At 48.4% G+C, this 16,676-nt stretch overlaps 1 protein-coding gene across 1 annotated transcript; it reads left to right on the forward strand.

Annotated features, from left to right (window-relative positions):
• Window positions 1-7,498: 7,498 nt before the first annotated feature.
• On the forward strand, window positions 7,499-9,011 carry PARS2 (prolyl-tRNA synthetase 2, mitochondrial). Its single transcript, XM_052638168.1, has one exon. The coding sequence runs from the start codon at window positions 7,499-7,501 to the stop codon at window positions 8,924-8,926; it is 1,428 nt and encodes a 475-aa protein (XP_052494128.1). The 3' UTR covers window positions 8,927-9,011.
• The last annotated feature ends 7,665 nt before the right edge of the window (window positions 9,012-16,676 follow it).

Here is a 16,676-nt window from a genome sequence, read left to right on the forward strand (position 1 = left end):
CTCAGTTACCATCATCCTTCTGGATGAAAGTGACCAGGTAAACTGCTGGCGTCATCCTCGGAATTCACAAATGCGATCATTCTCTCTGTCTTGGGGCATCTACACTGTGTCCCAGCCTTCTTCTGGCTATGCCAGTGCTGTGTAGTGTTAACCCCAAAGCAAGGGCTCAAAAGGGGCTTGTTGACCGACAGATTAACTATTGCTGCGATTCTGTTTCATTGCACTTTTAGCAAGACTTTCTTATGAACTGAAGGAGTCATTCAGAAAGACATTAATTCAACAAGTATGTACTGAGAATTACAATGTGCAGAAGAATTGAGTTTTACTAGGTACAAAGCCTTTCTACATAGTAACCAGATTTACTATGAGAGGGGCTAATAGGTGAACAAGCAATAGGTCCTCCTCTCTGGGAGCTTGCAGCCTATGGGGGTGAGGAGACAAGTGTTTTGTATGTGCTACAGGACCAACTGTGTGCCGGGCCTTGTGCCAATCAGGGCACTTTCATCATTAAAAATAATCCTCATAATAGGACTTCTGAGTTGGCCCAGTGGTTAAAAATCCACCTGCCAATGCAGGGGATGCAAGTTCGATGCCTGGTCTAGGAGGATTCCACATACCAAGGGGCAACTAAGCCCATGCGTCACAACTACTGAGCCCACACGCCATAACTACCTAACCTGCATCCCTAGAGTCCATGCTCCACAACAAGAAAGGCCACTGCAGTGAGAAGCCCGTGTAACACAACTGGAGAGTAGTCCACGCACAGCGACAAAGGCCTAGCACAGCTATAAATAAATAAATACAAACTTTAAAGAATAATTGTAATAATAGCAAACATTATTGAACCCTGATACACACCAGGCACTGTGCTAAGCCCTGTACCTGGGCTAACTCCTTGTGTCTTCATCACAACTCCATGGAGGAGATATCATCACTGTCTTCAGGATGAAGGCATCTGATCCTCAGGGACATTGAGTATCTCACCCCCAGGCACACTGTAAGTGGGTGACAAAGCGAGGATTTGCATTGAGCTCTACTTGCCCCACCACATATACACACTCAGCTATGACACACCTGAGAGAGAGTAGGTCAGAGGAGAGAGTCAGGAAAAAATCTGAATGGTCTCAAGAGAGGGGGAGGTGGGACATCCATGGTGGTCCAGTGGCTAAGACTCTGTACTCCCAGTGCAGGGGGCCTGGGTTTGCTCCTTAGTCAGGGAACTAGATTCCACATGCCGCAACTGAAGATCCTGTGTGCCACAACAAAGTCAAATAAATAAATATTTTTTTTAAAAAAAAGAGAGGTGGGGAGGCCCTGCCAGAGGAGGTTTCAAGGGCGGGTTCCTCAAGGGGATACCATTTAAGACGGTCCCCAAAGAGTGAGCCTCCAGCAGAGGGTGTCCAGTCAGACAGAAAGGGTCTATTTGGGTAACTGCTCCACAACTTGAACTGTATGTTTGTTACAAACAAGTTGCCATTGGAGGCTCTGAGTGGGGAGACTGGGCTGTGCACCAGACAGACCTGGAGATGAATCCTTTCTCTCCCTGTTACTAGTTGTGTTGACCATGCACAAGCCAACCAACCTTTCCAAGCCTTGGTTGTCTCATCTGCAAAATGGACATAACAGTGATAATTATACCTCTGGGGGTTTTATTGTAAGGATTTAATTACATACAGGTGTAAAGTGTCTAATACTGTTCTCGGTACATAATGAACAATGATGATGATGATGACGATTGGTGCCACACTTCCATTCTGAGGAATCTCAATTTAAAAAAAGAGGCCCGCTTTCTCAGCTCCCTTCTAATGTCTAATCATCTGAGACTTGGACACTGAGCAAATGAACAAGTGGGCACTCTGAGCCCAGGGGGAAGAGGTCCCTGGAGACAGAAGGGCATTGGTGTTCCACACAGTGGTCGGAACAGAGGTGGCAGAAGAACGATGACTGTCTCCTCACGGTGGGCAAGGGCAGCTGCAGTCCTGAAAGTCGGAATGATTGAAGGCCGAGCCGGATACTTTCAATCATTATCTCTCATGGGCCTGTCACAACAGCCTCACATGGCATTCTGTTTTACTGAAGAAACCAGGAAGCAACAGGCCCAAGGTCTCAAGGCTGGGAATTGGCTGGGCAGGATTCCCAGGCAAGGCCACGTTTCCACCTCCAGTCTAGTCGGTCTGGGCCAGTCTGGGGTAACAGGTTAGGGGGTGGGTTCAGGAGTCCAACAAGTGGCCTGTCCCAGTGGCTCTCTGGAGTCTGTCTCCTCTCCCCCCACCAGTCTGGGCCATTACAGGAGTCTCCCATCTGGCCTCTTTCTCCATCCCCCTCCTCCCTTCTCAGTTCACACCTCACTCAGGCAAAGAAACACAACCGACCATGTTCTTCTATGGTATAAAACCCTTCCATTACCCACAAGCCTGCCTCTTACACTGGTCAGCACTCTCAGCAGAGGAGGCGGCCATCTTTCTGAAGTGATGATTACTCTTGTTTTCAAGTTATAACAAATACATGCTCTAGAGTGGAATGCAAAATGTCCAGGCATTTTTCTCAGAGGAGGAGTTGTTTCGGGTTAAGCCTCAAAGCAGATGTGTGTACGTTGGTGGGGGCATTCTTCACAGAAACAATTTCGCAAGCCTCAGAGATAAGAAACTCAGTCTGTTCCAGCAAGCCCTGACACAGTGGTGCCCACTGCCTTTCTGGTTGTGCTTCCCTGACACCTGGGGCTGCTCCATACTCCAGTCAGAACTATCTTGGAGCCTTTTTCCTTACAGCAGTGTGACCTGCTGCCCCTCTGAATAGAACTGTCTTCCTATTCACCCTCTGCTACTTTTTAACCTGAAAAACTCCTAGCTATCGTTTAAGTCTAATTTCACATCCCCTCCTCCATGAAGCCCTCCTGGATTCCACCCCTCCTTACAGTGCTCCCCTCCCAGCATCTTGCTCTCCCTTCTTCACAGCTTCTTACCACAGTCTGCTGTGACCTCCACTTTCAGACACCTTCTCCAAGAGGTTAGGAGCAAGTTGAGGTCGGGGAGTTCACCATAAACTCAGCCATCCTTGTTCATTCAGCACACACTAGGAGCCCCTCTCTGTGCCAAGCTGTGAGCTCTGTATGTAGAGACAACTCAGCATGTCCTAAGAGAAGCTCTGACCCCAAGTAGACAAACCATCCACTCATATACTGATTGATATATTAAAACAAGCAAAAAGCAAAACCTCTTGCTGAACCCAACATGGCTAGGCCTTCTGCTTAGAGGTGAGGATCCAGAAAAGAGCCAGACCTGTGCCTGCCTGCAAGGGATTCCCAGTCTGACCAGTGGCCAGTGGAAACCACTAAGCTCATGATGCATCTTAAGCTTATGGCTGTGGGGCACCAAGGCAAGTGACTTTTGCATTGTTGTGGATGACAATGAATGAATGAATGAATGAATTTCTCTCTCTCTTTTACGGAACTTGTGACGTTGTAACCATGAATGGGCTCTGTAAATCAAGGCACTCAATAAATGACTGATCAATCAATCGATTGAAATGTCACCCATGAGGTGGCTAGCAGTGAGAGGGCTATATTCTGGCCTCCACCACCCTGGACTTACTCAATGGGGAGTAAATCTACTCTGACCACAGCCACCTGGAGTGGACCTGCAGCTCCTGGCTGCAGAGCCTCCTGCAAATTCCCAGTAAAAGGCAGCAGTTCTCGGCCTGCCTCCCAAGGGGGTCGTGAGCATTAATTAGTTACCATTGGTAAAGTGCTCTGAAGACATGGGGGTGTATAAACACGGCAACTCATTAGGCCTCTCCACACCACAAAGCTCTACAGCCGGGAAGAGCTAATTGAGAAATAATTAACACCTCAGGGTGCAGAGGACGATGCCCGGCTTTTCTAAGATTGGAAGGGATGTAATAAAGTGCATGGAGAGCAGGAAGAATTATAAGGCTACTTTAGATCCCAAAATATACTAAAGATTATTCACCTTCTGCCCCCAGGGAAGAGTGTGGGGACCTTTGCCCCACTAAAGCCTTTGGGACTGCATTCCTTGGAAAAGTCCAGAGTACAGGGCTGGGCTGCAGAGGCCGAGTGATGCTCTTCATGCAAAAGAGCTCAGGTCCAGCCCAGGTCTGCCCGGCTTCTAGCGTGTGAGCAGATGCCAGTTGTGGAACTCATCACGCGGTATTTTCCTCAGGTCTAAGACCCAGATGGTGACATGTGTCTACCATCCTCCTGCCCCAGCACCAGCGTGTCTGATGTCCTTCCTCTACGTCAGCAGATCTAGCCCCGGCTTCATGTTAGGATCATGGGGGACTATAAGTACTGACCAGCATCTTGGGGCTGGGACTAGGGGGCACACAGTGATTCCCAGTTCAGTCAAAGTTAAGAACCACTGCTTTGGTTTGTGTATCAGGCACTGTGTTGGGAGCTGTAGAAAACACATGTAAACCCTACCACACTCAATGCTCCCCTCACAACAGCTCATCATTCCTGATTCAATGCCTCAGAGTGTCCTGGACATCCCTCTCCACTCTCACTGCCATTTTTGTGCTGCCAGACCTCACCCAAACCATTTAGGCTTGGTTTGAAGTTCGCCTCCTCAGGGAAGCCCTCCTTCCCTGTGTTCCCACAGGACTGTTCTCAGCCCTATTATAACACTGATCACACAGTGCTGTTCCTGGCAGATCCTGGTGGGCTGAGAGCTTCTCGGGGGCAGTATCAGAATCATCAGTGTCTTGCACTGGGTCTGTTATCTTTTAGGCTCTGAATAAACTGTAACAGTTATAAGTTAGATAGAGTCATATGATATGCAACTCCCACCTCAGGGCATTTGCACTTATTGTTCCCTGTGTCTGGAGCACTTTTCTCCCAGATATCTGCAAGTCTCTCTCAACTCCTTCAGGTCTTTGCTAAAATGTCACCTTCTCCCCGAGACTTTCCCTGATCCTTCTGTTTTGAATGGTAACCACTTGACCTCCAACCCATTCCCTTCTCTAATTAATTTTTCTCCAAAGCATTTAAAACCATCTGACTAATGGGTCCTGTCTTTATATAAAATTGTTATAATTTGTTTATCATGGAGTTTTTACATTAATTTTTAAAATTCAGGGATTGACATACTACTATATATAAAGTGAAAGTGAAAGTGTGAGTCGTTAAGTCTATCTGCCTCTTAGCGACCCCATGGACTGTAGCCCACCAGTCCATGGGTTTCCCTGGTGGCTCCGATGGTAAAGAATCTGTGTGCAATGCAGGAGACTGGGTTTGATCCCTGAGCTGGGAAAATCCCCTGGAGAAGGGAATGGCTACCCACTCCAGTATTCTTGCCTGGAGAATTCCATGGACAGAGGAGCCTGGTGGGCTACAGTCTACGGAGTTGCAAAGAGTTGGACACTACTGAGCGACTATGTGTAAAACAGATAACTAGTAAGGAACTACCACATAGCACAGAGAACTCTACTCAATACTCTGTAACGAACTAAATGGGAAAATAATCTAAAAAAGAGTGGATATATGTATGTGCATAATTGATTCACTTTGCTGTACATCAAAACTAACACAACATTGTAAATCAACTATACACCAATAAAAATTTGAAAAGTAAATTAAAATGTGATTGCATTAAAAAACCACTGGTCTTGAGCCCTGAGTTCTTCGACCTCCCCTTAAAATTCACCATATTGGATAATTGACTAGAATGTAAACTACACTGAAGGCAGAGAATTTTGTCTATTTTGTTTACTATTCCTAGTTTCTACAAGGGGCTGGTACCTGGTTGCTGTTGTTCAGTCACTCAGTCGTGTCCGACTCTTCGCGACCCCATGGACTACAGCCCGCCAGGCTTTCCTGTCCTTTGCCATCTTCTGGAGCTTGCTCAAACTCATGTCCACTGAGCCAGTGATGCCATCCAACCATCTCGTCCTCCTCCTGCCTCCAATCTTTCCCAGCATTAGGGTCTTTTGGTACGTGGTAGCTGCTCAAAAAATATTTCGTGAAAGTTTGACTTAGTGTCTTTAAGACTAAATAAAATGCCTTATTTCAATTCTTTAATATTTTAAATTTATTTAAATTGAAAGCCTGTAAAATCTTAGGGCAGATTCGAAGCCACATTGCCCATTGTTGTCATGGTTACACACCACCCGGCGGTTCTCCCATTCCAACACAGAGGCGGGCCCCGGGACCCAGCGCGCGAACACCAGACTCGGAAACCTACCCGATCGGCCTTGATCATAGAGTTACACCTCCCTCAATCCTAGAGGGCACTTCCGGGACGATTTACTTACTGCTGCCTAGGCCAATCTACGAGCGCGTTCTCTCTCCTTGGCTAAGTTTCAGGCAAACCTTTCACTGGAGTCTACAGTGGGGTGGGGCCAGGCCCCCGAGAGCGCGGCTTTGTGATTGGTGGGAAAGGTAAGAGGCGGGCTTGTGCTGGCACCGCTCTGGCGCAGGCGCGGTGGTTTGTGTGGCGGTGTCTGTGCAGGCGACGGTCCGTGGGACTACGGTTGGTGAACGGGCATAACAGTGAGGGCTGAGGGACGGGCGGGACACTGCGGAAGAAGAGCGGGCTCGGTTCTGGGCGCGGAGACCCAGGACTTTGGTGTCAGTTTTTCCACGTGCATCCCGGCCCTAGATTGGGGCGGGGTCACAACCACATAAACTGTTGAATAATTTTCGTTTCTTAGTCTGTTTCCTCCATTGTGAAATGGCAGGACTTCCTTGTGTGCCTCGGGTCTTTGTGACCAGTAACTTGTGAGAAATACAAGTTCTCTGCCCACACCCCAGACCTACTGACTCAAATTCTGGCGATGAGGCCCCACAAGCTTTCCAGGTGATTCTGATGCTTGCTGAAATATCACGATTACTGGGCCACTGTAATGGGAGGGGTCGACTTGAGAGAAGTCTTGGAGACGGACTCATTTGCTTGAGGAGGAGTCAAGGGTGAAGGAGTTTCTGGCTTGAGCCACGGGCCTGAGGTGGGACTTTTAAGTGATGGCTCCAGGCGTGAGCCACGTGTGTCTTGCCTCCAGGGCCTGCATTTTTCCGCATAGGCATACTAGGGCTCTGTGGCCATGCCTCCCAACTGTCTTCAGGTCATGGGCCACAAAGGAAATGATAATATTTGTACAGAGCCCAGGGGAAGTTGTTGAAGCTGCTGGAAGTTGGAGGGGACCCCTGAAGGACTGAGGCTGCTGAAAGTTAGAGGGAGCCACCTGGGGGGATTTGAGCTTCCCAGAGCTGAGGGGAATTAGTAACCTGTTCTCAGCATAATGCAGGAGAGCTTTTGTTCCGTGGGATGTGCTGATGATTAGGGGTACTCACTAAGTTTGGCAGTATAAATCAAGAACCTTGAAAGAGTTTATATCCTTTTGCATCTGCAAAATTGGTGGCTGTCATAGAAGTTTTATTGGAGGCCGATCTGTGCTGACTGCTGCAGGGTGTCAGATCACAGTTAACACGTATTTCTGCTCGACTCATTTTTCTTCAGGCACAAGTGCCTCCCTGTGTTGGGGTGTCATGGAAGTGCTGCTGACAAGATGCAAAGCACTGCCTGCCCTGGCCACCTGCAGCCATCAGCTCTTGCAGTATGCTCCTCAGAGGTTTCACCACTGTGCCCCCAGGAGAGGGAAGCGCTTGGTGCTGTCCCGCATGTTCCAGCCCCAGAAACTTCGGGAAGACCAGGTGCTCTCTCTCGAGGGCAGATCTGGCGACCTGACCTGTAAGAGCCAGCGGCTGATGCTGCAGGTGGGCCTCATCCACCCGGCAAGCCCTGGATGTTACCACCTCCTGCCTTACACTGTCCGTGCCATGGAGAAGCTGGTGCGCGTGATAGATCAGGAGATGCAGACCATCGGGGGACAGAAGGTCAACATGCCCAGCCTCAGCCCAGCAGAGCTCTGGCGAGCCACCAACCGGTGGGACTCAATGGGCAGGGAGCTGCTAAGACTTAGAGACAGACACGGCAAGGAGTACTGCTTAGGACCAACCCACGAGGAAGCCATTACAGCCCTGATCGCCTCCCAGAAGACACTGTCCTACAAGCAGCTCCCGTTCCTGCTGTACCAGGTGACGAGGAAGTTTCGGGATGAGCCCAGACCCCGCTTTGGTCTTCTCCGCGGCCGAGAGTTTTACATGAAGGACATGTACACCTTCGACTCCTCCCCCGAGGCAGCCCAGCTGACCTACAGCCTGGTGTGTGATGCCTACAGCAGCCTGTTCAACAGGCTGGGGCTGCGATGCGTCAAGGTCCAGGCCGACGTGGGCAGCATCGGGGGCACGATGTCCCACGAGTTCCAGCTGCCAGTGGACATCGGGGAGGACCGACTTGTACTCTGTCCCAGCTGCCACTTCTCTGCCAATGTGGAGACTCTGGACTCGTCACAGACAAACTGCCCTGCTTGCCAGGGGCCACTGACCGAAACCAAAGGCATCGAGGTAGGGCACACGTTTTACCTGGGCACCAAGTACTCCTCTGTTTTCAATGCCCAGTTCATCAATGTCCACGGCAAGCCATCCCTGGCTGAAATGGGGTGTTACGGCTTGGGCGTGACACGGATCTTGGCCGCTGCCATTGAAGTTCTCTCTACAGAAGACTGCATCCGCTGGCCTAGCCTCCTGGCCCCTTACCAAGTCTGCCTCATCCCCCCCAAGAAGGGCAGTAAGGAGGAGGCGGCCGCAGAGCTCGCAGGGCATCTTTACGACCACATCACAGAAGCGGTGCCACAGCTCCAAGGGGAGGTCCTGCTGGACAACAGGACCCATCTGACCATTGGGAACAGACTGAAAGACGCCAACAAGTTCGGCTACCCCTTTGTGATCATTGCTGCCAAGAGGGCCCTGGAAGACCCTGCACATTTTGAGGTTTGGTGCCAGAATACCGGAGACGTGGTCTTCCTTACCAGAGAGGGAGTCCTGGAATTACTGAGCCGAGTGCAGGTTGTCTGAACCACCCCCTGGACGCCTCCCACCGTATCTCACAGGCTTGGTGTTCACTGAAATGCTGCCTTTCCTGTACTGCTCTCCGGAGCTGGTCTCCCCAGAAACAGCAGCTCGTGGAAGGTGAGACCATGTTAGGAAAGCCAGTTGTAGTCATTTGTTCGGACTATTTGTATTTAAAGTTGTTAACTTGATCCCTTTGTCTGGGCTGGCTGTGCCACCACATACCCTATCTTTCATATTCCACTGTGGAAGCTTCTGTTTGGGGGTAGTGGCTAGAAGGAGCCAAGTTGTCATTTTGGCCCTCAGGAGAGTCACTTCCCTTCTCTCAGCAGTTTTCTACACCACATGTAGGTTGGGGGCCTCCTGATGACTGACCCCCTCCCAGCTCCAGCAGTCTGACCTTAGGCCTCTTGCTGCATTCAGTCCAGAGAGGCAGCCCACCAATCCTCCTCCTTTGAGAAGTGGGCTGAGGGTCTGGGGACAAGAATCAGGACACCTGGCTGCCACTGACTCAACAGTGACTTGGACGTGACCCCTGCCCTGCTGGGGCCTTTGAGTTTCTCCATCTGTAACGTGCGAAAATGGAACTAGATCTGTAAAGTCCTCACAGCTGAGTAGCTGGTTCCTTGAGAGGTTTATGACAGGCAGATCTGGTTCCTCTGATCCTCCATTGTTTAAGCTACCCGGAAAGTTAAAACAGTTAGCTAATGGCCCCCAAACCACCTCCAGAGACCTGACTCTCCCTCTTGAGTTGGCCTGGCACTGAGATGATGTTATATTGATTGAATAAAGTCAGACTGTTGGGGTAAGGTTTGCATGTTAATTGGAAACAGTGGTAACACCTGCCAAGTTCAGAGCACCGCAGCTTCTTGCCTGGAAACTCTTTTTCTACTTCTCCACTGGAAAAAGAAAAAATTGGGTGACTGGAAAATACGTGTTATACCATTTCTTCCCTCAAGTGTCTGCAGGCTTCCAGTGCTACAGTGACCGTCCTGGCTGCAGAGTTGGATCCTAGAGCCATGCGTGATGGAGGTGAAGTATCAGTAGAAGGTCACTGCCTGAGTGCTGGGGAGAACTGGCAGCGAGCTTGAGCTTTCATTGCTCCTGCCCCCAGGAGCAGGATCAGCTTCTGCATCCTCGGCCCCTGGTGTCACGGCTTGTCCATACCTAAGGAGAATCTTTCAGGGCTAAGCTCAAAGCCATCACCTCCTGAAACATGCTCGGCAGCTCCTGGCAATGGTCTTTGGCATCCCCTGTGCTCTCCTACTAGCACCGACACCCTTCTCAGCGCGCACAGCTCACTGTATGGCTGCCAGCCTCTTGTCATTGATGGTCAGCTCCCTGAGGCTGGGGCCCTAGGCTGACTCCTAGTGCACTGAAGTGTTGTCTTGGCCTGTTGTTCTGCCTGCCAAACAGCTTCCCGGCAGCTTGTGACCGCTGATCGTGCCAGAGTAACCTCACCCCCAGCACACACCATCAGGGTTCCTAATGAATGTAGACCCCAGGCCCTAATGACTCCCAGGCTACCGCTGGGCTCTGCGCCAGCATTCAGGCTAGGAGACAGGATTCTGAGAGCAAACCTAGAGAGGCTGGATTGTAAGACAAGGATCTTACTCTTGGGTGCACAGTGGAATCCCCTGGGTCCCACCCCAAGGTTCTGTTCTGGGGTGTGGCCTGGGCGTCAGCAGTTTTAAAATTCCCCAGATGATTCTAATTCACCAACTTTGTGGAGCGTCCTCAGCCCACATTGCAGGGTTGAATGTTTGAGTCATTTCAGTTGTGCATTATCAGGTTGATGTGAGCTCTCTGCTTTCAGCACATGCCGTGTTCAGATCTTAAAACTGTTAAAGGTAAGTGCTGTGAAATCTTCATTTTACAGATGAAACTGGAAGCTCCATTCAAGCAATTTAAGAATGCACAGCTATTATGTATCAGAGCTAGAATCTGGGTACTGACCAAAACCTGTGTCTTGTCTCACTATACTGCATAGCCTCTGCCTGGGCAAAATGATTCCAGTAAGTAAAATGGATTATGTATGTCTGATCAACTTAGCCTGAAGTAGAGAAATTAGAATTACGTGCAAATGAGCACTTTAAATATTTTCTTAAATTTGTGTTTCATAAGCATACTTTATGGAAGGCTAGCCTAATGTAAGAATAAGCACTTCTAAAAATCAGCTTCAGGGAATAGAGAACTAGTTAATTTAAAACTCTCATAAATGTGTATGATATGGAATGATTTGAGGGTAAGGTAGAATCATGGAACTTTAGAACAGGAGAGCTTGCAGCCTGCTTATCCAGCCCTCACTTCACAGATGGGAGGCAAACCTGCAGTGGAAATTAACCTGCTGCAACCCATCTGACTGGCCAGACTGCCTGATTGCAGACCAGGTGCTGCATCTCCTGAATTAGGCTACCTCGGGTCAGTCTTGTTGCCAGGAGTGACGGCTGGTTGAGTCAGCCTTTGAGCTACAGAGGCCTTTAGGTTTGAAAGAGATACCCATTTTCCAAGGGAGATGCACACCAGGAGCACAGTGATTTGCTCAACATCCAGCTGAACTGAAACCCAGGTGTCTTGATGACTTAGCCAGCATTTCTTGCAGTAGCCAGGGGCAGTATAATTTGGTGGAAAGATTAGGACCTTGAATAGAGAATCAGTTTTCCACTTAGCAGGTATATGATCATAGACAAATAACTTGTCTTTTGTGCATCTCAGATTCTTCATCTGTGAGATGCTTTCATGGCACCCCCACCTCCTTGGGTTGTCGGAGGGTTGGCTGAGCTGACTTATATGAAAAGCTTAACCCCTAGTGTGCTCTCTGGAACCAAGATGACTTGCATGGGATGACTTAGGAAATAATCCGTTGGGAGCTCAGGTTCTGCTGTTAACATTGAGACCTGGGTTTTGTTTTTTTGTTATGTTGCTTCACAACTTTCCTGGGGAGTGGCACAAACAAGAATTAAGGAACATCTGCAGAATGGTTCCGTCTCTTTAGAGGAAAGACAGAAATATTCAAACCGTGTACATTCCTCTATCCTTTCTGAACTTGCCAACATTACTTCTTGCCATAAATTGATGAAATGGGGTTGCTGGCAAAATAACAGGTACAGGCTGTATTATCGTTGCTCATTCCTTGGGGAGATGGAGAAGCAACTGGCTGGGAAATACTTAACAGAATTAATACTTGGGGACAAAGGCTGGTGCATAACAAAACCATTGTGTAAATCAAGCTTAGAATGTAAATCAAGGGCTCCATTAATATTCAGTGTTTTAATGGAAGAAACACCTGCTGGGCCATCAATAAAGGAGCTTTGTGGAAATCTTGAAATTGTCATTTCCTTAACTACTTGAGCGCCAGGCCTCTTTACACCCCTGTCCATTTCTACTCCTAGAGGCCAGGACGCTTTTTAGAATTTGTCTGTATCTAAGGGCACACATTCTTTCTGGAGTTATTTATCCACTGATCTCCAGTAGCATATTGGGCACCTACCGACCTGGGGAGTTCCTCTTTCAGTATCCTATTATTTTGCCTTTTCATACTGTTAATGGGGTTCTCAAGGCAAGAATACTGAAGTGGTTTGCCATTCTAGCAAATTTGGAAAACTCAGCAGTAGCCACAGGACTGGAAAAGGTCAGTTTTCATTCCAGTCCCAAAGAAAGGCAATGCTCAAACTACCGCAAATTGCACTCATCTCACACGCTAGTAAAGTACTGCTCAAAATTCTCCAAGCCAGGCTTCAGCAATACATGAACTGTGAACTTCCAGATGTTCAAGCTGGTTTTAGAAAAGGCAGAGGAACCAGAGATCAAATTGCCAACATCCGCTGGATCATGAAAAAAGCAAGAGAGTTCCAGAAAAACATCTATTTCTGCTTTATTGACTATGCCAAAGCCTTTGACTGTGTGGATCACAATCAACTGTGGAAAATTCTGAAAGAGATGGGAATACCAGACCACTTGACCTGCCTCTTGAGAAATCTGTATGCAGGTCAGGAAGCAACAGTTAGAACTGGACATGGAACAACAGACTGGTTCCAAATAGGAAAGGAGTACTTCAAGGCTGTATATTGTCACCCTGCTTATTTAACTTATATGCCGAGTACATCATGAGAATTGCTGTACTGGAAGAAGCACAAGCTGGAATCAAGATTGCCGGGAGAAATATCAATAACCTCAGACATGCAGATGACACCACCCTTATGGCAGAAAGTGAAGAGGAACTAAAAAGCCTCTTGATGAAAGTGAAAGAGGAGTGGAAAAGTTGGCTTAAAGCTCAGCCAGTATCGACTTTCTTTACTGGTATCTGAATGAGTGTTCTCATAATCGGCTCCTTTACCATCTCTATGGAAAGTGTTAGTTTTCTGGCTGTTTGTCAGTATATCAAGATGGGATTTTTCCTCATACAGAGCACTGAATAGTCAAAGATATTAAACTGAGCTGATAAGTTAATGGATTTTATGTAAGTTATACAGTCTTAACTGGGTACTTGTAAATAGCACTAAGTGGGCCTTCTACCTATAATACTCCAAAAGTTAAGGCAGCAGAGGGATTAGAAAGAATTTTTTTTTATAATCAGTTCATTCACTTTGTAAAATGGCTGTAAAGGATAATGTGTACAGATTTTCTGTTCGCATATTCATTTGTAAACTTCCTAAGACTGTTATGTTTCTATTGCTTTTGTATGGAATGACATTGCAAAAATAAAAACCTTCTTTAACTGAAAAAAAAGAAAAAAAAGCTCAACATTCAGAAAACGAAGATCATGGCATCTGGTCCATCCCATCACTTCATGGCAAATAGATGGGGAGACAGTGGAAACAGTGTCAGACTTTATTTTTCTGGGCTCCAAAATCACTGCAGATGGTGACTGCAGCCATGAAATCAAAAGACGCTTACTCCTTGGAAGGAAAGTTATGATCAACCTACATAGCATATTCAAAAGCAGAGACATTACTTTGCCAACAAAGGTCCATCTAGTCAAGGCTATGGTTTTTCCAGTGGTCATGTATGGATGTGAGAGTTGGACTGTGAAGAAAGCTGAGTGCCGAAGAATTGATGCTTTTGAACTGTGGTGTTGGAGAAGACTCTTGAGAGTCCCTTGGACTGCAAGGAGATCCAACCAGTCCATGCTAAAGGAGATCAGTCCTGGGTGTTCTTTGGAAGGAATAATGCTAAAGCTCGGAGAAGGCAATGGCACCCCACTTCAGTACTCTCACCTGGAAAATCCCATGGATGGAGGAGCCTGGTGGTCTGCAGTACATGGGGTCGCTAAGAGTCAGACATGATTGACCGACTTCACTTTCACTTTCCCTTTCATGCATTGGAGAAGGAAATGGCAGCCCACTCTAGTGTTCTTGCCTAGAGAATCCCAGGGACGGCGGAGCCTGGTGGGCTGCCATCTATGGGGTCGCACAAGAGTCGGACACCACTGACGTGACTTAGTAGTAATATGCTAAAGCTGAAACTCCTGTACTTTGGCCACCTCATGCAAAGAGTTGACTCATTGGAAAAGACTCATGCTGGGAGGGACTGCGGGCAGAAGGAGACGACAGAGGATGAGATGGCTGGATGGCATCACTGACTTGATGGACGTGAGTCTGAGTGAACTCCAGGAGTTGGTGATGGACAGGGAGGCCTGGCGTGCTACAATTCATGGGGTCACAAAGAGTCGGACACGACTGAGCAACTGAACTGAAGGGCACACATGACTTTTAGAATTAGGAAAAGAATTTTTTTAAAGTTTTCTATAATGTGGAAATTGGGGAAAGTATTTTTATGATGTTTTTGCAAACTTTTGGGAAAAGACTGATTTCACTTAATTTAAAATAATAACTTAGATCATAGTGACCCAGACAGAGAGACTCTACTGTCAGACTGCCTGGGCCATTTAGCAGCTATGGGACCTTGTGCAGGACACTTCATGTACCCATTTCCTCACTGGGAGAACAGGGACAGCAGGGCCTGCTCACAGCAGGTGCTTGGGAAGTGTAGCTGTCCTTCTGGAAGGTTGAGCGGGCAGTGCACATGGCCAGCACAATGGGGTGGTCACTTTCAGGCTCCCACATTCAGGCACCAGGTCCATGCAGGGGTGGTGTCCACTCATATTAAGCCAGCAGCTCTCAAGGTGCTAATGAGCTTGTGATTAAAACCTTGTAGGGCTGGGAGAGTGGGGTGGAGGCACTTACTGGTTAATGGTTAAGCCCGTGGGCTGACGGGAGTGCCACAGGCAGGATGTTGATGCTGTTAAGGGTTTCAGCAGACTGAATTCTTCTACCCAGGCAGACATGTCAGGACATTGCAGGTGAAACTGCCAAACTTTTACCATAACCTTGGAGTGAGCAGGCAAGGGCCTCTGGTTTGTTGCCAACTCCTGGAAGCAGGGGCCCAGTCTTGCTACTGTTAGTATCTCCTGAGGGACTGAGGGGAGTCCTGAATTCAAGTTGTGACTCACTCTTCACTAGCTAGCTGGCTCTGTAAGCTACTTATCCTCTCTATGCCACTTTTCTTCTCAGTAAAATGGTGCCTTGCCTCCCAAAGACTGGCAAGGTTGAGCCCATCCACATGAAGCACCTGGAATGCCCTCTGGCACACCTAAGTGCCCAGGACATGGCAGTCGTTACTACTAAGCCTGGTAGCATGTGTGCTACCCCTGGCATATGCCCTTTCAAGTCTCCTGCCTTAGCTTGAAGTCCCTCCCACCTCACCAATCACTTCAATGGAACGGCCCACATCCCCTGTGTGGTGGCCTCCCTCCACCTCCCACCCCGAGTCTGTTCAGAATTCATCACTCCTTCCTGTGTCATCAGTAACTATTTGTTATACACCTGCTGTGTGCTGAGGAGCTGCTGTGCTAGGTCCTGGCAGGGCACAATGCACAGTTCAGCATACCTGACTCAAGTTTCCAGAGAAGTGGAAGCAACCACCCAGTAATCAAGTACAGTGCAGTCAGCAGAGAGAAGGTAGAGGACTCATGGGATGTGTGGTAAGAAGCCAGCCAGTAGGGTTTCCTGGAGGAGGCAGCTGGACCTGACGGAAGGTCCTGATAGGTATTAAATAAAGGGAGGAACAGTGGGAATGGAGGGAGAAGTGAGAGTCTTCAGAGGGAACAGTGTACAAAAGCCGTAAGCTAAAACCCTAAGACTGGAGAATAAAATGTAAGTCTCATAAACTCTTGGTGTGAGGCAGGCTGTGTTCCATGTGCTACATGCAGATTCATTCATTGAATTCTCACAGCGCCTGCATGAGGAAGGTGCTGTTATCCTCAAGTTGCAGACAGGACTGGTACCTGAGGCTACTCAGCTAGTGGGTCATGGGGCTGGAAGTAGAAAGCAGACAGCCAGGCTCCAGAGCTGATACTCTCACTTCTGCACCATCCTACCACAGCTGAACTGAGGCCAGGATGGCTAGGCTGAGGCTGGAGATGGAGGGAGCCACAGAAGTGGTAAAGGGCCAGACACTGAAGGGCCTTCAGTGTCACACCAAGAGTGCACCGGGGACACAGACAGACTGGCTGCATTTCCCTTTATTGGAGAGTTCTCAACCCAGGCTTAGGTTTATGACACCCACTCAACAGCATGACACTGAAGGCAGAAGCTACCTGATGCCTTGCCCTTGGTTCAGTTCAGTTGCTCAGTTGTGTCCAACTCTTCGTGACCCCATGGACTGCAGCACGCCAGGCCTATCACCAACTCCTGGAGTTTACTCAAAGCTGGTGTCCATTGAGTCGGTGATGCCATCCAACCATCTCATCCTCTGT

Source organism: Budorcas taxicolor, chromosome 3 (genome assembly GCF_023091745.1).
Source record: "Budorcas taxicolor isolate Tak-1 chromosome 3, Takin1.1, whole genome shotgun sequence".
Lineage (NCBI taxonomy): Eukaryota > Metazoa > Chordata > Mammalia > Artiodactyla > Bovidae > Budorcas > Budorcas taxicolor.